The sequence below is a fragment of the Periplaneta americana genome, chromosome 3 (genome assembly GCF_040183065.1).
Source record: "Periplaneta americana isolate PAMFEO1 chromosome 3, P.americana_PAMFEO1_priV1, whole genome shotgun sequence".
In the NCBI taxonomy this organism is placed as follows: Eukaryota; Metazoa; Arthropoda; class Insecta; order Blattodea; family Blattidae; genus Periplaneta; species Periplaneta americana.
Window position 1 is genome coordinate 33,801,673 of NC_091119.1, and position 24,418 is coordinate 33,826,090.

Consider the following 24,418-nt stretch of genomic DNA (forward strand, 5'->3'; position numbering starts at 1 on the left):
AATAATCTGAAAGGACAAATGAAAATCGTATATGATTAAAATGGCTACTACAAATCAACAGCGGGCACAATATGTTCTTTGGTATGCTAAATTTGAGAGTGTTAAAAGAGTTCAAAGGGAATTTCGACGCGAGTATGGTGTGCGTAATGTATCTAAATACGATTCCATAATGTTATGGTATCGAACATTTGTAGAAACAGGTTCTGTGTTTAAAAAAAACATGCAGGAGTTCTCAGGCGAAACCCAATACGAGAAACAGTTATCTCTTGGCTTGGTCCCCAAACTCCCCAGATCTAACCCCTCCTGACTTCTTCGTGTTGGGTGATGATCTGAGAGTAAAAATTACTCAAGCTTTTCAACAAATCATCCCTTTTATGTTACAACGGACATGGGTTGAATTTCATCACCGTTATGAGTTGTGCAGGGTACGCAATGGGGGTCATGTTGAGCTCTAAGGAATTTCCCATCTTTCAGTGTTGTATGCACAAAGTTTCAACAAATAAAGTTCAGTAGTAAATGTTTTAAAGTGTTTTTATTTTATCCATATCCAAACAGATCACCCTGTATGATTGCTGCAATTCTGAGTAAAATAAATTTTCCCATTGTTGATTCTTTCTCTTGTAAACAGCAATACATTTATGAGTTAATACAGTGCAAATACTAATTGGCTCCGCAGTGAAGCAAGCGGCAGGATTCAACTCGGCACCGATGTAAAGTTGGTACTGTGAAATGCCTGGTCTGAACGTAGGAATATTACATCTTATCTGCCTCTCCCTCTCACCCTCCACCATTCAATGCGGCCAAGGTCATTGACTCTACCTACACGATACCAACATAACTCCTCGAGTCCCCGCGTTCTGCTTACCACTTCTTCTGCGGAGCCAGTTAGTATACGCACTGTAGTATATTTGGCTGTAAGGAAAAGATAACATTTAGATACGAGTAGAATTGATTTTTGGAAGAAGCGAAGGTGATATTGACGGTGTTTTTACAGATTCGGCATTGGACGACGCCTCAGCGACGTGCAGGCCACGTTTGGTGCTGATCACTCCTACCAAGAAGCGCCAGCCGCCTCCTTCCGATGTGGAAATAGAGGGGGTAGCGGTGGGTCCCGAATTGGTGGTCGTTGTGCCCGGGGGGCGAGGAACAGGTCACAATATGGGCCCAGGCCAGACCCAGCGTCGACTGGTAACAGCCGTTTCCGACAAACATCAGGCTTCCAAGTCAAAAGGAAGTTCCACAAGGACAGACGGGACAAAGAGTGACAAATCACGTCAAGCGGCGACACGAAACGTCGGGGGCGGAGGTGACGAGAAGCCTCGACAACGTAATCTCGCCAACACGAACCCAAACGCGCAACGGACCCAGGTATGTCTTGCGAGTTGCTATATAAAGGTACGGTCACACGTCGCTACTTTTGCTGCGCAACTTTTGTACTGCAGCTACAAAAGTTGTGTGTCGTGTTCACACGTAAGCCAAAAGTAGCGTGCTGCACGCTACTTTTCGTGCTGCGCAACCCGAGTGCAGCAAAAGTTGCAACTGGAGGTTGCGAGTCTATTCACACACAAGGCGCTACTTTTGCAGCCGCAGTCATGCTGCAGGTTTCCATCTCCGTGTTGACTTCTCAATATACATTTTGTGGTTATCCCATTGTGGAATCCTGGGAAACGAGAATGCGGATGCTTTAGCAAAGAAGGGCAGCACTGCTACTTACAGACCTGTTACTAAATCTACGTATTCCTCTGTGAAAAGATTGATTAAATCTACATACTTAGACTTCAATAAACAACATTTGATAACACAATCACAAGGGAAAAAATGGAACTCTCTGCATCATAATCCACAGTTGATTCCCGATTTACCACGCAAATCGTCTGTAGCTGCATTTAGATTGGCAACAGGCCATGACTGTTTGGCCAAGCATCTGCATAAAATTGGAATATATCAGTCTCCTAGCTGTCCATTGTGCAACTCAAATCAAGAAATGGATTCAGAAAATCTCAAAATCTGTCCGTCAGTGGCTAACCATGACAATATCTTTGAAAAATATTGGAGTGCAAGAGGTCAAATGACTTTATTGTCAAATGCCTGGCATTAGAAAACAACAACAACATTTTGTGGCTATGTTCGCATTATTAAGAAACTCTATTATTTGCTTCTCTGCCCTAACTAGTATTCAGAAATTGGCATAATTTTTACTATAAAGCTTTTAAAACGCCTATATACTTAAGTGATAACCAACAGCATATTCACGTAATCAATGTTGGCAAACCTCCTGTTTGAAACTACGCTACGGAAAAAAAAAATGAATTATATCGTCAGAAAATATGCTCAGACTGTGTTGTGCATTTAATAACTGTTACAAATAATTTATTTTCATCACATCTAACATTAAAATATATCCAAACAATAAAAGTATAATTGGCACATTTGGATGGCAACACTGGTCGCAACCTCAGCAAAAGTTTCAACAAAACCGATATAAAAAATGCTGCGGCTGCAACCCTGAGAACCCTGTTCACACGTCGCTACTTTTAAGCTGCGCGCAGCATGAAAAAGTAGCGGGCAGCAGGTTCGGCAGCCGCTACTTTTCGGGTTGCACCGTTGTTCACACGTCGCAGTACGAGAGTTGCGCAGTTTTTCGTACTGCAGCGCTGCAAAAGTAGCGATGTGTGACCGAACCTTTATATGTAAAGTAGATGATGATGTCGCCCGACTTATTGCTATATATGGTGCGTTTTGTATTATGCAAGACAAGTTTGTTTGAACTCCTTTTCTTCATCCAATTGCTGAAACTGGTCGCAGTTTTTTGCTCTAACTTCGTCTTGTCGGCTTTGCCACTTTGTGTTTGTTATTATTATGGGGCGGATGTTGATGGAAAGTCATCATCTCATTTTTCACATTAGAACGATGCCTGTTAATATAGAAATCCTTTATATGTTAATATCAACGTAAAAACATTATTTGTTATATTGCATTTTTTTTTTTCATTTTTTGACGTTTTTGAAATAAATATGTCATTTTTATATTTTTTTCGGAATTTTTGGTCATTTTTAACACTTTGAAGAACTTTTAGATCATTTGGAATGCATTTTACTTTCGTCTTTACTGATAGGTCTGTTAAGGTATGTATTAACGTTTTGGAGGAAAATCTACATTTTTTAACCAACCTTTTTAAGATATTTATCAGACAACATATGAAAGTAGACTAACATAACCATATATCAGAAACTTCAATTTCACTTTTTGATTCCTTAAAAAAATAATTAATTAAAAATTATTCTATTTCTTCAAAATGCCATATATTTTCTAAAAATTACTCAATTTTGAAATTTCTTTCACTGAGTTATTGATGTTTATGCGTACAATGCTCTATACTAGGATTTTGCAGCTAACATTATTACAAAGAAAATTTTAGTCATAAAAACGCCATTTCAAACGTTAATACATACCTTAAATCTTTTTCTAAGCAAATAGGTCAGTAGTAATTACCTACTGACTAAGTAAATAACAGTGAAGTTTGAGTTTTATAGTTTGGAACAAACTCTAAAGTCCATTCCTCATTCCACTGAAGGCTTCACTTCACACGACGGAAGTAATATAAAATGCTTGACAGCAGCTTAGTTTAAGTGAGGGCTTTGACCGCTACTGCTCTTTTGTCGATACGAGGGTGTCTTTAGAATTTATGTTTGGAAGGGAGGAAACTTTCACAGTGTCCTGGAAAGGATGTTGTGTCCCCAACATGGTTTGGAAGGCTTGTCTATTGTAGTAGACAGTATTTTTAACACAAAGATTGCAAGAATACACGCTGCGCCCATAATTTGTTTTGTCATTCACACTCCTTCATCTGGAAGATCTGGTAACAAAAGTGAAGAGCGGAAGGAGGAGGATCTAGAGAATGAAGGCACTGACATGGACCATCCCTGATTGAAACACACTGTAAACCCTTATTAAAATCTACAATTTTCCCTTGAAACCTTCATTTTGTTGCATGCCCTTTTCCTTTATCTTAGCCAAATTCCAGGAAGTTGCCTCCTCTCTTCGAGATTTGCAGGGCAGTCATTGAAACAAGGTGATTAATTTTTAAGAAGTTGTGGTGCGAGTACTTTGAATAATATTTAAATGTCATTTTCTTTTAATTTCATGTCATTTTTCCATTAGTTTAAGGGTATTTTTATGATGATTTTAAGTAGATTTTTAGGTCATCAACATCCGCCCCCTAGTTATTATCTAGTGTTCATGTTTCTCTTCATTTCATACATTAAGCTAATGGAGTCAGAAAAGTCTGAAAAGGCGACACAATTTCTCAATTCCAAGAAAAAATCGATTGGCGTCCTGATACATTTCAGTTATCTGTAAGGACATAATTCCTATGTTTAGGTATATATTCTGTCCTTACGCCGCTAGTGCACTGTTGTCTATGTATATTAACTGCAGTAAAGGAGGAAAGGATTGACTTTTCTCCACACAAACAATCTCGCATCCTTCTCACAGTTTTCGCACAGCACATGAGCGCGCATCGTTTAAAACTCGATTAACCAAGGTTTTCTTATAGCTATGAACTTAAAAATTATCGAATCTTCCTCGAATTTCAAGGCACATATTTTATTTGGTATTTACTTTTGAAAAGAAGAATGTGAGGAGGACGTTCCTCCCTTCGCTCCCCCGAGGAACCGCCACTGAATCGCCAGATCAATTCATTAACAAGGGTCTGTGCATCTGAATTGGTACCTGAAACCCCTTTCCAGTTAATTTGTTGGAGGTTTAGATCCCTAGCAATTACTACGTTACGGTCTCTGATACTGCGTTAATAAATTCATTAAGTTTGTGTAAAGTTAAATTGTTTAATTCACTAGATGGTCTGCAACATGCTAATACATTTAAAGTTTCCGCCTATTTCTTGTCTGATCATTTAATATTTCAACTTCCTCATGTATCCATAGAATATTGCTACTTATTTCTATCTTAGTACAAACGAAAGCTCCCCTCTCCTCTCACTTATATCCTTTCTGAAAACTTATAATCCAACCTAACAATTTCCGAGCCATTTATTCTTCCCTAAGCCATTATTCCGACCCAATTATCAAACCTGGATTATAAACATCAGCTAAGTTCCAAAAGGGAATTGGTTTATTTCTAATACTCCGGCAATTAACGTGCATTAGAGTCGACGGCGGTTGTCGGAAGGCGGTTGTCTGCTAGCGTTTGCGTCGAGAGAGACAGATAGAGCAAGGCAGCGTACAGCATTGCCACATCGTACTTCACGAGCACTACAATACAAATAGCACAGGAGATAATTTAAATTATCAAAAGACAATAATGACCTTAGCCGTTAATTACTGTAAGCATGACACCAAACAAACCCTCTTTCCTTCACTAACAATATTCTTTGCACGGTTCTTAATCCCACACCACTTGCTTCTGCAGTCGTTTCTTGCATGTTGGCAACGTTGCTGCCAGCATCAAGATGGCCGGCAGAGTTCTGCTCGTTAACGTTTTTAAAATAATTATTCACCTTAAACATTATTTTCCGCTCCTGCTTGTGTAATACTCTTGTCTTTTTACAGTCTCTTCTTCCATTTATTTACCTTACATACACACAGTAAATGTTAGTTTTACTTATTCAATGTATTGAAACACTCGCACGTGAACAGACGAACTCGGGAAGTGCTTGTTATAGACTGATTCTGATTGGTTCTACTGTACAAGCTTGTGACGTCACATACCAGAAATGCTACGGCGCATATAGAAGCTAACCGCCTTCCGAAATGCCGTCTAGTCTAAATAGGCTTGTCCTTACTTGAACGATCTGGGTCTCAGTGGCACCTCGTCGTCACTGCTGATCGCCGCCCGCTGATAGGTCCTCGACTCCACCTCCCACTAGTACTGGGTGTTCAGTTCAAAGTGTGTCATGGCTCGCTGCATGCCGTCATGTGGCTAGTCGATGAGTCTAGAGAATTCAATCTTCCTACACTTCTCAGAGGCGTATAACTTATGCGCCAAAGAAGTTGCCTAGCATGTACGGTGTTCATTCTGAAGAGTACTTACCGATACGTACTGTAACACCTGTAGTGGCAGGAATGTGAACTATTTGGAAACACGTACTGAGGTGAGTTTTTTCTTACTGTCGGGATATGGGGAGACGGTTAAGACGATTACTTACGTATTTATTGACATTAACTTCGACGGTCAACACAGACACGGAGCATTTGATTTGTATTGTAGAATGTTGCCGTACGCAATCGATGATAACAAATACCTTGCGAACTACTTGCCCGCCAAAAACACAGTTCGAAAGAGGTTATGGTAGCACACAGACCGTACAGACCGCCATCTGTTGCTACGACGTTCAAGTTATACCGTACACGTTCTCAAGTTCAGATTGAACGCCTTGAATAACAGGCAACTTCTCTGACATAAAAGCTGAAACTCGCTTCAAATCGCTGACTCACAACAGTGACATCATGACACACTTTCAAATGAACACCCAGTAGTCTTATGACCCCGCCGCCCGCTAATAGTCCTTCGATCTCTTCGAAATTAATAATAGTAGTAACAATTAATATATATTATATATTTTATGTTAAAATGTAAAATGGTGATGAACTCGAAGTCGGCTAAACGATTTGTTTCTGCATAAGATTAAGATAAAATGAGTATCCAGTACCATGCTTCCATAACTCTGTGTTTCGGGGAAATTAATTGGTATAATTGGGATAGTTTACTGTCCTCTACACAACAGATCCATCTGTTATTCCCAAGATGAGTAGGGACAGGTTACTGTTCTCTATACAAAGGTTTCCCAAGGCAATGTGTAAAAGGGATCTGTTTAATTTTGGTTGAAAAAGAGTACAATATTAGTTTATTATAGGATTTGTTTGGTATTGACTGAAAATGGGTTAACATTTTATTTTTCAGATTGCCTTCGGACGTGTTCGGTTTTGACCGAAAACTCATATTTCAAGTGCAATTTTGTATGGGATTTATCCAAGTCTGACTGAAAATAAATGTAGATATCGATCGACTTCAGTAAAATTATAACGAAAACATAAACTTGTTTTATTAAAATTATAGTATTGTCTGATTTTGGACGCAAGCTCCATTTATTTTGTATTGTACACAGGTCTCCGCAAAATCAGTACCTCAGCCAGGAAACATCAGTGAGAGGGATCCGATCGGTTCATTAGCCAGCGCCAAAACTACGGTGAACACTACTGGCTGCCTGGAGATCCCTGAGCCCTGGGTCCGTGAGAGTCTGTCCTCCGACTCGACCACCAAAGTTAATGCGTTCCCGCTCACATCAGAAGCCGGAAACATCAATGAGAGGAATCCGACCCGTTCAACAGCCAGCGCCAACACTGCGGTGAACAGTACTGGGTGTCTGGAGACCCCTGAACCCTGGGTCCGTGCGAGTCTGCCCTCCGATTCGACCACCAAAGTTAATACGTTCCCGCTCACATCAGAAGCCGGAAACATCAGTGAGAAGGATCCGACCGGTTCAGCAAACAGCGCCAACACTGCGGTGAACATTACTGGCTGCCTGGAGATCCCTGAGCCCTGGGACGATGACAGCCTGCCCTCCGATTCGAGCTCCAAGGTTAATACATCCCCGCTCATATCAGAAGCCGTAAACATCAGTAAGAGGGATCTGATCGGTTCAGCAGTCAGTGAAAACACTGCAGTGAACACTACTGGCTGCGAGGCCTGGGACCATGACAGCCTGGCCTCCGATTCGAGCACCAAGGTTAATACATCCCCGATCACATCAGAAGTCGGTAAGTTTTCAAAGCTCTTATTTGAATAATATTAATTGTTGGAATTAATAGTCATACTATTGGGAAGAAGCATATTATATTGAATCATAACTAAAGGTAGGAATTTATACCATAACATAAAGATATTAGGTTATTTGTGCCTAAACTGTCGTTACGTCATGAACAACTGAAATGTGTTGTGTCTCGCACCAATTGAATGGGGATATGTTTCGCGTGCTTAGGGTCCAGCGTTGTGGCCCGGCAATTGGTTTGTTTACATTGCACTGTCCCTCTGATTGAGGTTCTGGCTGATATGTACATATATTATCAGTAGGGACCGGATTCTTATGTAATATCAAGGTGTAAAATATGTACATATTTATGTAAGAAAAATAAGCTGAATATGTACCAAAATATGTAAAATCATGAAAATATTTAGTATCAATATCTGGCAGATATAGGATAGGTAAGACTCTCCAGTTGTGATTTCATAGAGCACCCGACTTGACACATTATTGTTGTGAAAGCTTCGTCCATCGCAATCCATGATTTTATTTTTGTAGTTAGCTAAAAGCAGTAGATAAACTCACTTGCATTTTATACTGTAAGTACTAAAACTAGAGAACTGAGTTAAATGAATGACACAACAGTACTCCAAGCACTGTTTCGCTTTACTGGATTAGGAGAAAATAAGAGGAGATGTGGGACACATGCATTTTAGCTGCTCCCTGTAAGATACAAAATAGGCCTACCTACTAAAACCTCAAACTATGGGCATTTGCAAACTGTTGTTTGAAAATTGACAATCCTGTCTCATTCGGAGGCGTAGGATTATTCCAGCCGAGAAACATACTTTCTAATTGCTCGGAAAATCCCATTTCCGTATACGTCTACTAAATTTAAAGTAAAGAATCTACGTAAAGATTATTATTTTTTTGGTGCTACAGAATAATTAATAAGAATTAATTAAAGTAAAGAGGTCAAGCAATAACCTGAAAAGCTATTTATTTTAATCTTTCAACATCTTTCCAGTTTGTTCCTTTACTCCAGCTTCTTTTCAAAAGTCGGCTACTTCATTGCGGCTCATGCCAGACTTGGCACGGGTTTTCCCTGGAAGGATTAGGAAGAGGGTGGGTAAGGTTGCAAATTGCATGGGAACGGTTTGTTAAGACGTGAGCAGAACAATTATAGTTCGAGACAAAGTATGTCATCCTCGTCCCACTCCACCGTATGAAGGCAACACTACTTCCTGAGTGATTTTTACAATACAAGGTAGTTGTGTGAGAAAGGTTGCCTTTTGTTCACTCATATTTGCAGTGGGCGGTATGGGGTGAGTGCCTCTATTACTTCCTGGAACTAAGGACGTTATGTTTCGTCCCGAAATATATCCTGTCTTGGGTAGGTAAAAAGACTTTTTAAATCTGCGTGTTTCAAATTGTAAGCTTCCCCAGCAGAAGTTTTTTTTTTCCTTTTAGAAAAGTAAAAATGAATAAAACCCCTAAATATGTAGGTTTATGTAATACCAAGCCATAATATGTAATGTGGGGTAAATATGTAAAATATGTAGTATCAAATTTTAATATATTAATGATAATTATAAGATTCGCAAAGATTTGTTATTTATATACGGTTAGGTTGAAAGGAATATAATATGTAATTGCATAAAAATCCGGTCCCTAATTATCAGGCAATACATCTTGCTTGACGATACGTGTCAGAGGAAAAACAATTGTTTGTATGCATTTGAATTCTGACTAATGTAATATGTAGCTAGTTGGTGATTTATGCAATGGAGGGGGAAAGGAACTGGCCACCCTACCCCATTACCTTCTGGCCTAGTTGCCTCATAAGTGATGTCTTCTTGTTATCACTTGTGAGGTTCAGACCTGTCTCTGGACAGTTGACTAAACAACAACATCGCACTGCGATTCGTTGATTGGTTAACCACATAAAGCTACAACCTCACCCTGCTCGTACCACGACTGAGTTTCCTAACAGATACCCATGCACCTGCAATGCTGGCTACGCTCAGTCTCTCTCTTTCAACAACGAACACTTTATGCATACCTGCCCTGTAGTTTCTGTGGATAAATTTCTGTCTTTAATCATAACACATCCACCGCTGATTGAGGTTGTGGCTGATATGTAGGCCTACATCCATTATCAGACAGTAGATCTCGCTTGACGATATGTTCAGAGGAAGAACAATATTGTTTGTGTATATCAGAAGTCTGGTTAGTAAGGTTGGTGCTCTGTTATGGCCATGTTCCTGATATGGCCACCCCCCCCCCCATTGTGAGTTAGTTAACCAAAAAATCCGCTAAAGCAGCATCCAGTGAAAGGGCATCCTGGTATGTCACTTGATCGTTTTCCATCCAGTCACGTTGAGCATTATGGCGTCAGTTGCCTGTTTTGCTGTTTTATGTGACCTCTTCTTATTTTTCTCTGTTAAGTCTCCTTTGTTTTATGCATGTTTTTCAAGGACTTGTTTCATGAAAACCATAGTACTCCATTCAGTTTTTAATGTTCTGTTGATTGGTGTTGTCGTTGATGGCGTATCTTTTACGAGTTGTTCATAATCAAACGATTTTCGAGAAACCTTACCTGCTCCTGATTTGGCCATATGAAATGCACCATGGCCATATCAAGTTCATTTCACTTTTATTTTTTCACCTGACAAATTTACATGCCTTATAGCTGGGATTACGCAAAAATTTTGTATTTTAAGAAAAATAACTTAATTTTTTATGGAAAAACCTGTTTTGACTACACTTTTGATTTATAAAAAATATTATTAAGTGTCATTTTTATTTATTTTACACCAAAATTATTTAATTTTATAACTGCGCTATCAAACTGAAAACAATCACGATTTGTAGAACATAGAACAAGGGTGGCCATATCATGTGCACATGTTCCTGATATGGCCACTAGGTACACTTTTGGAATTTGGGACTTTCTGGACAATTAAAGCTATTTTTATGAGGAAAGGAAATTGTTTTAAGAAAGTCAGACTGAGAACGAGTAAGAAAAAAGTGGCGGCTAGAAAAATTCTCAAACCTTAGCATGGCCGTATCAGGGACACTTCTTCTTCTTCTTCTTCTTCTTCTTCTTCTTCTTCTTCTTCAGTCCCTTCTGCTGCTAAGCGTCGGGTTCGCCTCTCTCCGTCCATTGTCAGGGACACCTACCTTATAATATGTAGCTAATCAGCGATGTATGACAATGGAGGGAGAAAAGAACTGGCGAACCTAACCCATCATCTCCTGGCCTAGTTGCCTCATAACTGGTGCCTTGTTGATATCACTTGTGAGATTCAGACCTGTCTTCGGACAGTTCACTAAAAACAATAACAATAATACATCTTCCTTTTAAAAAAAATATTACTTCCCTCCAACAAACACAATGTCTTGTAAAAACTTCTGAACGCCTTTCTGCGCAATGCTGTTATACAAGATCTGAAATGTCTGATGCTCCGTTTCTCTAATTCAAACTAAATTACCATAGTTGACGGAAGTACTGTTTAGTCACGAAATTACCATGTAGGTTATAATTTTTTGTTGTTGTGAAATTCTTGGAAAGTTTTGTTTATTTCAATTAGGATCTGTAGTTTACTGTTTAGGCCGATTTATTTTTAAAAATTATAAGAAATCACATGTTTTTTTTATAATATAAACAATTATTATTATTTCCTATAACAGTGTTTTTGTAGATGAATATACTACGTAATTTCTTTCGTGAGCTGACTGTACTACGTAGTTTATATCAGGTGGTTATAATTAAACTTTCCCTACTTAACCCACACTAGACAGGAAACTATTTATACTTCGGTATCAAACTCGGTAGGAATTATGTCCAGATTATGGGCCATAGGATTTGCATGGTTCACCGCTTCTATTAGCACCATACTTCGACCACCAGGTGCTGATAGCGTGATGAACCAGAATCAATGCAGTCGTTGAAGAGTCAAAATGGGCTTAAATAAGAAGAGCTGGGTCAAGGGTAGAGATCGTCCAAGTACGGAAAGCTATAAAGTACGCGATGATTCCTACCACAATCGCCGTCGGTGAAGTCATGTCTTCGTGACTGGGTCGAGGGTAGAGAACGATCGAATAAGGTGTAAAATCCAATATGCCTTCCAACGCATTAGTTACCACTGAACTGATGTTCACCATTGATCCAAGCAGAGAAGGGCTATGGAATCTGGAATTATTTTTGATTCTTCATCTTTGGGCAAAATACAGATCTTCGGAAGATGCTCACCGCTAGATTACCGCTCTCGTCGTTCAGTTTAACTTCATGCCGATAATACTAGAAGCCACCTTAATGCATACATTGGTGGTTCACACTGAATTCAGAATGCGAATTAAAGCAAGTCGACTTTACCTCGGAGAATAGCAGAATACAGAGCAACACTGGAACATATCTTAAAATCCTTCTTCTTCTCCTTATTCTTCTTCTTCTTTGGTTCTACAACCGAGTTCCAGCCTTGACCGCCCCAACGATGCTTCTCTATGTCCTTCGATCTAACACCTATTGTTTTCCATCCTCTAACGCCTGCTGCTATTACATCCTTCTCCACTTCATCCAGCCATCTTAGCTGAGGTCTCCCTACTTTTCTGGTGCCAAAAGGTATAGTGAGAGTCAATTTCTTGCAAGGATCATTTTCGTCCTTCCTACAAAATATGGCCACAGTCTACTATATACAGTCGCGAAGCTCAATATGTAATAAAAATGCAAACATGGGTAGTTGCCCACCACTAGGATCGCTACTATCGCCTCATCATCACAGATCTCTCCTAGCAGATGACAAAATATGTTACACTTTCGTTGTCGTGTTCGTTTGGAAAAATTAACACCTTCCATTATTGAAATATTAAATGGATAAAGTTCATTTATTATTTGAATGAAGTATATTAAATTCCACCATAAACTGGAAGATACCTGCAAGAAATAGGTTAATATTATTTTTGTTTGTGCAAAACGAACTGAAATTTACTATAATCGCTTCACTCATTCAAGATTATAGCGATAATGAACTATGAAACCAATAAATATTAATTTGCATTTCCCTTTACGACAATAATATAATAACAATAATAATGGAAATATGAATTAATGGGAGTAACTTACGTGTACCGGTACGTGTAGTGTAGGCTTACGTAGTTAACAAAGTGGGATGAGGTTAAGCAATAATAATCACACCAGAATTGGAAATAAAACGTGATCAATAAATTTTATTGTACCAGACTTGCTTTTTCTACGTCTCTAGTAAAGTACCGGTAACAAATAAAAATAGCAACAAAATTAACAGCTATAATTAAAAACATATCCTTTGAAAAAAAAGTAGGCCTAAGTTGTCTGAAAATGTACAGTTATTCAAGGAATCAGCTGATACAGACGTAGAATTAGTGCAAAGCTTTTGTTTCTCAGCTGCAGGTAATAACAGAACAGGTTTATTTGAAACATCAAATAAAGTTGGAACTGCATTCCAGATTAATTTATTTTTGTTTTCATTCATGAATTGTGTGTTTTCGAAATGAAGAGAGCAAAACTTTATATTATTATAAAGATATGCTTCATTCTTTGTCATTAGATCTTCCCTCCTGCTGTTTATTAACCACTTTTTGCATCTAGAAGTAGAATAAGAAATAGATGTTAGGATTTTTCTTCACGAGCATCAATGTGAAATACGCAACAACCTAGCACTCGATGGAAATACGACTCAATCCGCTCTAAATCCAAAGTCGACCGTGGACAGTCTATTGTTTCTAGTTGCTAACCTCTTGGAGCGCTTTATCGCGAGATTTGCAAAAAATCACCTCAAGCTTCGCGACTGTATATAGTAGACTGTGATATGGCCCAGCCACCTGACTCGCCTAGCTTTAATTTCTCTGCAAACATCTAGTTCTTTAAAAAGTTGGTATAATTCATAGTTATACCTTTTCCTCCATCTGCCCTCATCATTTACTGGTCTGTATATCGTCCTCAGAATTTTTCTCTCAAATATACTCAGCCTACAATTGTCGGGACTGCCAACTGCCCAGGTTTCAGATCCATAAAGCAAAACTGGTCTTATTAATGTTTCATATAATTTGCTCTTAGTGCTGAGGCCGATATCATGTGATATTAACTGTTTTCGGAGTCCATAATAGCATCTGTTTGCTGTGAGCAGTCTATGTTGGATTTCTGGACTCACATTATTATCTGAGGTAACTAGTGAACCTAGGTACTTAAATTCGGCGACATTTTCAAACTTGTATCCTCCTACTTCAAGATACTCCATATGTTAAAATCCAGAACTATTTATTTTCTGAACCTTCTTCAGGAACAACGCTTTATTGCCGTCCAGGCTACACGGTATCAGTTTTTTAACTTAGAATTGCAGATCTCGGATTTTCTTCAAGTGACATTTCGAGTTCAATGTAACGAATATGTGTAACGCAGGAACATCGTTGTCACTGAATCAGACGAAGTGGAAACTGCGTACGCCGTATACTGATAAGGAGTGGTATGAGTACACGACTGTAAAAGTATCCATCGCGCGCTGCGCTCATAGCTAAAATGGTGAGGGGCGCATTTTGGGGTACCAAAACCGTGCTCGAGCGGCACCGCGAACACAGCGAACCAATGCCTTCCACCTCTTCCCGAGTGGATGACTTCGAGCGTAACTGTAGCATATCTGTTAACTCTTGTATACCATATATGAACTCTGTAAAATTATTATATTAGCGAGAGAAAACATTAATATAAGGGAGATTACCTACAGGCAATTCCTCGACCATGGAAATTAGATCTCATTCTATCACCACCTAGATATAATGTCAAAGCGCTGCTGTCGTAAGGTCAAATATGTCCGTCTATTTGGATTATTGTAATGTAGAACTACTGTTGTGATTGAGTGAATATTAAGTATTTAGGCAGTAAATTGAGACTTTTTTTGCCTAGTAACTTACTATTTTTCATGTGAACAAATAACAATTTTTTGTTTAAATTAAGTAAACTTTATTGTGCGTAAATAAATACATTATAGTTGGGCATAACAGGAATTGAGAAAGGAAAACAAAAAAAAAAAAAAAAAAACAAAAAAAAAAAATAAAATAACTTGACACGTGTTTATTTATGAGTATTGCCCACTGGCAATCCCAAAAGTACCCTATAGCCTCATATCACTATGCCGTTTTCTTTTTAGTCTTCTATGTGCTGGATCTTGTGAATTAATGACAATTACTCGAAGTAGCGGATTCATGTGGTTTAGGAAGGAGTTGTACAGTCTGATGTAGCTCTGTCTTAGGACCTCCATCACCTCAGGAATATAGAGATCATCGTGCAGGTTCTTGTTGCTAATATGCCAAGGTGCACCAGACATCAGCCTCAAATAGCGATTTTGCATGACCTGTATTCTTCTTATTGTGATGCAGAAGGAGATCCCCAAATTGAACATCCATATTGCCACAGAGGGCGCACAATTGAAATATGGATAAGTCTCTTGTAGTGTAGAGGCAATGGAGATTTGTCTTGAATAGTGTGTTTTAGCAGTTAGATTCTATGTCTAATTCTTTTAACAATAGCTGATATGTGGTTATTTAAATGTTATGTTCCTAACTACAGAGGAAATTACGATAATGTTTATAAAATCCATGTATTCAGGTTCTCAACAGAAGAACATCTCAAGACAGAGTGGCCAAGTGTCATTAAAGGATAAGATTTTGTTCCCACAAAAAATTCAGTAGTATGTAATTAGTAATTACTAGGATCACGTCCACTCCTGTGGAGTAACGGTCAGCGCGTTTGGCCGCGAAACCAGGTGGCCCGGGTTCGAATCCCGGTCGGGGCAAGTTACCTGGTTGAGGTTTTTTCCGGGGTTTTCCCTCAACCCAATACGAGCAAATGCTGGGTAACTTTCGGTGCTGGACCCCGGACTCATTTCACCGGCATTATCACCTTCATTTCATTCAGACGCTAAATAACCTAGATGTTGATACAGCGTCGTAAAATAACCCAATAAAAAAAAACTAGGATCACTCTAAACGAAATATACTTTTTTTTAAATTCAGTTTTTATTCTACATCTTTGCAATTTATAAAGTTCGTAGAAGCACCCTTCTCGCTTGTATTCAAATTTAATTCAACCCGTTCCCATGAATGGCGCCGTCATAGCACTCCTTCAAAATGGCTTTTGCACTTGATATTCGTCAAAAACAACGTGCTGTTATAGAGTCCCTGTGTTGTGAGAACGAGGAGTTGGGAAACATTCACAGGTTGAGAAAGGTGTATGGAGATGCCGCTGTCGATCGCAGTACAGTTGATGGGCAAGCAGATTATCTGGTGAAAGGGGGCACGCCAATATTCGGGATTCTCCTCGCAGCGGCAGACCGCACACTGCACAAACTCCTGCCAATGTACAGTTTGTTAACAACATGGTTTTGGCTGACAAACGCATAACAGTGAAAGAATTGTCGATCCAAGTTGAAATAGGAGAAAGAAGTGTATTGAGAAAATTAGAACAGTTGAGGTTGAAAAAGGTTTGTGCCAGGTAAATTCCGAGGATGTTGACAGAAGCCCACAAAAAAAGAAAGGCAGTAAAACAATGCGCAGCGAAGTTTTGGGGTAGTACGAGAATGGTGGAGATGACTTTTTTGCAAGAAACGTAACAGTAGATAAAACATGGCTACACCATTTTGAACCGGAGCCGAAGAGATAAACAATGGAGTGACGTCTTGCGAACTTACCCAAGAAGAAGAGATTCAAAACTGCGCTTTCAGCAGGAAAAGTTATGGCTACTTTGGATTCATAAGGACTCTTGCTTGTTGTATCATGCCATACGGAACCGCCATTCATTCTGACGCGTATATGTGCAACTCTAAAGAAACTTCAATCTCGACTGCATCGTGTTCAACCACATCGGCAGAAGCAGGATGTTATGCTGTTTCACGACAACGCCCGACCACATGTTAGTCACAAAACCATGGACAACAGTGAAACACCCGCCTTACAGTCCTGATCGGGAACCGTGCGATTACCATCTCTTTGGTAAACTGAAGGAATCTCTTCGCGGAACAAGATTTGAAGATGATGACTTCCTCATGAACACTGCTACATAGTAGCTCAAACGTGCTGGTCCAAACTTTTACAGTGCGAGTATGCAGGCCCTAGTTTCGAGGTGGTGTAAGGCAATTGAATGAAACGGGATTATGTGTAAAAGTGACAGTTTTTTCCTAAAGGATGTAGGGCTATCTGCATTTTGTAAAAGTAGCAAAGCTGTAGGATAAAAATTGAATTTAAAAAAAAACTTTGTGCATTTCTTCGTAATTCATATTAAAATATGTGTACAAAATTATAGGCTTAAATTATTTACGTATTGAATTACAGTACCAGTATAAACTTCGTGTTGGCACTGCAGTAGGCCTAGGATTCGCATATACAGATAATTCGCCATATGCAAGTCACCACGCAATTTACCATTGCAGGTCCACGCCTGTGGAGTAACGGCTAGCACGTCTGGCCGCGAAACCAGGTGGCCCGGGTTCGATTCCCGGTTGGGGCAAGTTACCTGGTTGAGGTTTTTTCCGGGGTTTTCCCTCAACCCATTATGAGCAAATGCTGGGTAACTTTCGGTGCTGGACCCCGGACTCATTTCACCGGCATTATCACCTTCATCTCATTCAGACGCTAAATAACCTAAGCTGTTGATAAAGCGTCGTAAAATAACCTAGTAAAATAAATAAAAAGAAGTTACCATTGCAAACTATGTCCAAATTATTCTTTCCATGCGCTAATTTCCGAGAAAGAAACTGAGTTAAAATATTTTGGGTATGATGCAGTAGGGGCTGGTGGTCAAAATAATGAGTGTGCTATAATCTCTTTATCGGCCTACACTTATGTATTTATCTTAATTTGGAGTCTCGCCTAGTGATGAAATATGAAGTCCATACGACGTTCTTTCGTACTGCAGAACTAGTCATTTGGTGTTAAACCCCTCCATCTTGGACATCATACACTTTTCTATTGACAGTATTACAAGAGCAGAAAAACATATTTCTGGCTCAGCAGTGGTCATTGGTGTTGTAACCAAAATATTTAACAACTTCGATACTTCACAGAATGGATCCTGTAAATTGTTGTTCGGAAGTCAGGTCTTCCGTATAGAAATCCAACTTGTATCTGGAACACTCTTTTGTTCAGTATAGTATAGCTGTTGACAGAAACTTTAACTGGTAGATGGCAGCAGCAGTCGGACACTTGAATTACCAAATACATTGTACATAGTTCCGATTCTTCCACAAACAAACTTTCTTTCGTTACGCTTTACTTTTGCAATCTCCAAGCTGTGTTGTGCTGAAGCTGACTACAGCACTTTCAAGCGTAAAAATAGCCAATCAGAGCAGTGATTTCAGCTTCGCACATGCGCATAACTGTCTACATTTTTCATGTGGAGCTTTGAGTAGCACAATGAACCCCCTGAGGCACCAAAGAATGGAGAGCGAAGACTTTATAACGCGTCATGAACATAACCACGGGAAATTGTCAAATGACAGATCAAATACTATGGTGGTATTACAAATACATTATTTGAGCCAAAATTATCATTGTGCTGTAGCACTGTAGCACATAAGGACGGGCCGCCCCTGGTATGATGGAAATATGTGTATGTGTGGCCAATGCCTACCCACTTCACTTGCGTGATTCGGATTCTGCACATTGCGGATAGATGGCAGAACTGTGACCCATTTTCTAGTTGTACACCACTTCGGCGGGTCACACTGTACTTGATGTGTATCTGTGGAGAGTTAGGTCGTGTACTAGGGTGAGTGTATGTGTAAGTGTAGTGTCTGGAATGAGTGATGATGATGAAGATGAGGAAGGGAGAAGGGGAAACCCTGTGCCGGCACGTAGCCTACTCCTGTCGAATAGCAACAAGGGGGCCGCTAGGCTTAACGTCCCCATCCGACGAAATAATCACTATCAACAGTGACATATGCCTTCTCTTCATATGCACTGCAGAGAGATTTAGGATTTAACCCAGGCATATTGGTGCACAATCTAGTGATTAGAAGTCCCGAGGTAGAAATTTTACATGAAAATTTCTGACCCCGCGGGAATCGAACCCGGGCTACCACAGAGCTAACTCGGCGGACATGATGGAAATATAGACGGCATCGTTTCCCTTTGTGATACATACATATGATAAGGTCGTAAGATCCATATCCTCCTGTCTGAAGTGATTGGTAAAATCTGTGCTGCAACGAATAGGTGTCCGAATAGTCTTGACATCAGGATCCTTTGGAAAGCTGTAATACAATTTACATTTTAATATGAATAAACCACAGACGACAACATCTGACGTTTATGTTACTTTTTTTTATTTAACGACGCTCGCAACTGCAGAGGTTATATCAGCGTCGCCGGATGTGCCGGAATTTTTTCTCGCAGGAGTTCTTTTACATGCCAGTAAAACTACTGACATGAGCCTGTCGCATTTAAGCACACTTAAATGCCATCGACCTGGCCCGGGATCGAACCCGCAACCTTGGGCATAGAAGTCTGACGTTTATGTATATAGTAATGCCATTAATCTGCTATACATGTCCATAAGTTACTCCATGTAACTTTTTAGATTCCTTATTCCCGCAACCACATACCTAGGTCTACATATTTAAATGTATCAAAATATTACTCTAAATAACGGAAAACAACATAGCCACACCATAAGTGTAAAAGTAATTGAGGACCGTTTTTGCAAAACTTGCTAACTGAAAAAACTAAGTTTTACAGGAAAGACAAAACACTATAGTAAGCAAGTTTTGCTGTAACTCTCACCTATAGCAGACACCAAGTTTTGACAAAACGATCACACTTTGACACACTACAATGAAGAGAAATAACCTAATATTACTAAGACGCCTTGAACATCATGTAGAGGCCTGTCTTATGTTAACGAATCCATCAAAATCTCAATTTTGCAAATTTTGCAGTTAGCAAGTTTTGCAAAAACGATCCTCAATTATTGGTTGTATCAAGATGGCTACCGCGCGACACTGTCGGCTTCAGTGAAAAAAAAATCATACAGCGACTCTGTTCTATTCTGTATTCTTTGGTTCTATCAACTGTCCAATTCTATCAACTTCGAAATTCTACGTATGCCCAGCTTTGCAAAAACAAAAACATTCGCGAAAAATGAAGTACTTGTCATTTTCGTAAATTTGATAGCTTGTAGATTTTTCTGTAGACTAAATTTCACTAGCAAAATTTCACTAAGCATTTAGTATTAAACGTTTTGATACACTCACCATATACATGGAATTTTTAAAGAATTAAGAAATTACTGTTATACACAGTATATTGATTTGACATGACATAATATAGGTCAGTGATATAACCAAATATCTTACTATAATAATACCGGACAGCTAGCAGTTCTGAGCGCGAACGACGCTGGTGCTGCTACCTAGGCGGCCGGTGTGGTGATACTCGCGAAACAAGCTGTAATCAACTGCATTGTATATTGTTGCTGGGCTAGTTAATAGTTTTGTTTTAATTAGTGCGTGTTAAAATGTCAGGATGTATATGTGCTGTTTATAATTGCTACAATTAGCGTTACCAAATTACTCCAAATCGTGCTTTCGATTTCCGAGGGATCATAAAACAAGAGTCAACAACATTCTTTAGTTGGCCTAATTCCTCGTCTTTGTGTTGATAGAAAAATACAAACTAGCTTTTTTATTTAGACTAATAATTGAATAGAAGTTGAAAGGTATTTGGAATTTTAAGGTTTTATCATATTATTTAGTTTTATTGTTGTCCACATGCCTTTACTAATTATTACAAGCATCAGGTTACTATCAATTTTATCTTTGTAGTTGTCAGCAATGCGTATATGAAGCATTATTGTAAATTCATTCCTAATATCTGAATTGATTTTGTCTCACTAAACCAAAGAAAAAATATATAACAATTACGGAAAGTAATATGAAAAATGAAATATTTCTCATAATATGCAGCTTTGATATAAGATAATAATTTTACATTAAATACTATTCACCATTTCTTAAGTGTTTCATATATTATTCCACATTAGTAACTCACGTTTTAAGTAACAGTCCGAATCCCGCTATGTTAATATTTATATTTGTGGACGTAATTCCACGTCGCTCCACTAGATGTCAGGTCCGCGATATTTCGCACTCACGTCAATGCTGCTAGTATACAGCTGTCCGGTATTATTATAGTAAGGTATTTGGTATAACGTACCCGTAAGTTGCATTTTGAAATTATGGATAGGGATGAGAACTTACAGAAAGAATATTTGAAGTAAAATATTTTAGTGTAAGTTCGTAGTGTGTTATTTAGCGGTAAAAAGTTTAGGATTTTTCTTCGATTGTGAAAGATAGGATCAAATTTATTCACAATCAGGATAAATTTATTTTGATGCATAAATCTCCCACGATCTTTTGCGTGCTAATTTCCACTATTTCCAAAAATCTGTCATTACATGAAATTTAAAATTTGATTTGCATGTGTCATTTCAGATTTAGAGCGACCGTCCACTTCCAAACTGCCCCTCTGGATGACGAGACAACGCAAGAAACGGCCAACTCCTGGGGGTCGGAAAAAACGAACTAAATTGACAGTGAATAAGAAAAATAACGATGTCAACCCAAGCCGTGAATTATCTTCTAAAAAATGGTTCGATTGTTGTGGCAAACCTATTGACAAAGGCATAAAATCCATTGATCATTTTATATTAATTCATCTTGGTAACAATCACTTGCATTTTAAATTCAATAACAGTAATTTCGCACCGAGATCCATAATACCGTACGATTTCCACATAAACGCTCATCCAAGTAAATGTATCGTTGATTACATTACAAATTCCAGAGCTGAAAAAGTATTTATAAACAATTATAAAATTCGTATTAAATGGCCTAAGAATGTTTGGAGTGGAACTTTGGCGTCGGAAGAAATCGTCAGTATGTACGAATTAAGTGCCGAGATTTTAAGGTATTCGTCACGAATAAAAATGAAACTTGTTCTAAAAGAATTCCAACCTCCTATAATTGACAAGAACACGTATCGATCTGATCGAAAACCGAAATTATTTTTAAAAGCAAGACGAAGACTGTATAAATCGCCTTCCTCTTCAGAACATTCTGAGAGATTTGAAGATACCGATACCAAATCAGCGGTCTTAAACCAGAATATACATAGCTTAAATCGAGATTTATTGCAAGAGTCAAATGAATTCAGCAACTCTCCAATGGATAACCAAGACGGACTTCTAGTGAAATGCAGGAAGCCTTATTCCGATTCTAAACTTTTTAAGAGAGATTCGCCCATTCAACGGAATTTAAAAGCGGCATTCAACTGGGCTTTTAAAAAGGTCCCATATGAAAGAAAAACATCCGTTCTTCAACCGGAGAGGATAAGAAAATCTTGCAGTGATTCCAGCATTTTGACTCAGAACATGTACGATACTCGCCAGGGGCAGATTCCGCCTGCTGAAGACGAAATAATTGAACAAGACAGGAAAGAAATGACAAATGAGAGGTCTGAGGTTCGATTGTCCAATTTGACTCATTTGGAAACCGGAAGTGGAGATTTGGAATTCATGTCCCAGACTAAAAACTATTCTTGTACCATCATAGATGAGGAAGAACGCGAAGTACAGATGAATTCTTCATATAGTTTAGATCGTCAGAATATATTTACAGACTTTGAAACTTACACCGATTACTTTTCTTCGTTAACACAAGCAGTTAATGAGACGCCACAAGACTCTCCAGATACATTCAATAGGGAAAAAAACGTAGCTGGAAAAACGGTGATAGTGCCTTCCACCAGCACCAAACAGAGGAAAACCAAAAGGGAAGAAGAAGGTGAAAATCAAAATAAAAGTAAATCTGATATGTCCTGTAGCCTACAATAGGATGTTATAAAACGGGACACTTATTTTATTAAGTATAATATATTTATTTTTACTCAAATTCGAATTTTGTAAGTATAAAAATCCATGTGCGTTTTCATCTTCCAACAAACCTCCAAATATATGAGGTCACTTGAAATGTTTCAGAACATTTACACAGAAATTAAATATGTAGTCATTCATATTAAGTTACTTGACTGTTGATTTCAGTGAAATTGGATCCATTTTCTTTTGTAGCTATATAAATTACTAGGATGTAATATTCAACCTGTTTTATTATACTACTGCAGCTGAACTGATTATTTAACGTTGAATGTATTGAAGTGTACGCCTAACATATTAGTTTCTAATGAAAACCATTATCTACAAGACTGAGTAAAACCACTAAAATTTAAGGCATTGTATTTAAAGAAGCACAGCGTATCTATCAGTGATGTGATCCTGACTTTTGCTAATGTCAGACGATGAAGAAGCAAAGAGGAAGGAGGAAACGACCTTTAACAGGTCACAACAAACTTGTTGAAATCACCAGGAGCGATTCATGTTTTGTTAAAAATTAATGTGTTTTATATCCCTTATATTGCGACTTAAAAATATGAACATTTGTGTTTTTCTTCCAACGTACTGTCACGTTTTTTATATCGTTTGATATACTTTAGCATAAACACAGAAATTAACTGATCTGTGGGATTATAACTATGAATTATTCGTAACATTGGTTAGCTCTTATTGCTTTTTGTGAAATTTATGTAATTTTTAGCTGATAAATATTATTGGAGTATGATATTGAGTTTATTCTATTTTATATGATTAAAACTTTCACGGTGTTCAACATTTGAGTTTTGTACCGTGTCATAAGGCAAACTCGGCTAATTTCGCAGTATTAAGGTTTTCTGTCTATAGTTATACTCAAAAATGTTTGAAAAAATTTCCTTCATGCAGCACTTACTCACTAGACATAATTGTATTGGTGGGTGTAAAAATTTTATTTTTTTTTTTAGTGTATCTCAACAGGGAAATAGCTCTATCTAAAACATGAGATCATATTTATTTATTTATTTATTTATTTATTTATTTATTATTTTGCTAATAATTGTAACATAAATTATAAAATATACAGAGAAACTTTAGCTCGCCCCTGAAAGAGTAGAACTCGTGCTCAGGGGCGGATTCCTGAATTGAAATTAATAATTATACAATACAATTATAATTAATAATTATAGAATACAATTTGCAATTACAGTATATAAATTTAAATTTACAATTTTTCAATATGTGTGTGTATTTCAGGAACTCGTGTAACTTCGCAGTACTGCTCGGGCAATTTCGCAGTAATACCTGTGCAATTTTCAAAACATGTTTTAATGTAATCTAAACATCAGTACATGTTTACACACATGAACTGAACACACATCAACAAAGTAGGCAATAAATATAGAACAACCGGGCTTGAATTATTAACAATAATAATAGAGAAAGGCTTGCATATTAATTTTAAATTAATAAATTTACTTAACATATATCTGCATTAAACATTACGCCAAAGATAGAAAAAAAATATGAGAACTATTTAGGCCTAATCCGCTTCCGCTGGCAAGAAAATTGTTACAATGTCAATTTTTTATTTTCCACCTTTGCTTATCTTAATGTATTTGGATTTATATTAACGTTTTCGATACTCAGTGTGTATCATCTTCAGATATGTATGTCAATATGTGTTGTGAAGACCTAGCCTCTTATTG

The 24,418-nt window shown here is 38.1% G+C and overlaps 1 protein-coding gene across 1 annotated transcript in view; it reads left to right on the forward strand.

Annotated features, from left to right (window-relative positions):
- LOC138695910 (uncharacterized) overlaps positions 1-23,466 on the forward strand; it is a 58,711-nt gene extending 35,245 nt beyond the window's left edge. Inside the window, exons 5-7 of the mRNA XM_069820269.1 lie at positions 995-1,368; positions 7,124-7,775; positions 21,280-23,466. Coding sequence (XP_069676370.1) covers positions 995-1,368; positions 7,124-7,775; positions 21,280-22,679 — 2,426 coding nt within the window. The 3' untranslated portion in view covers positions 22,680-23,466. The remainder of the gene's footprint in view (positions 1-994; positions 1,369-7,123; positions 7,776-21,279) is intronic.
- The last annotated feature ends 952 nt before the right edge of the window (positions 23,467-24,418 follow it).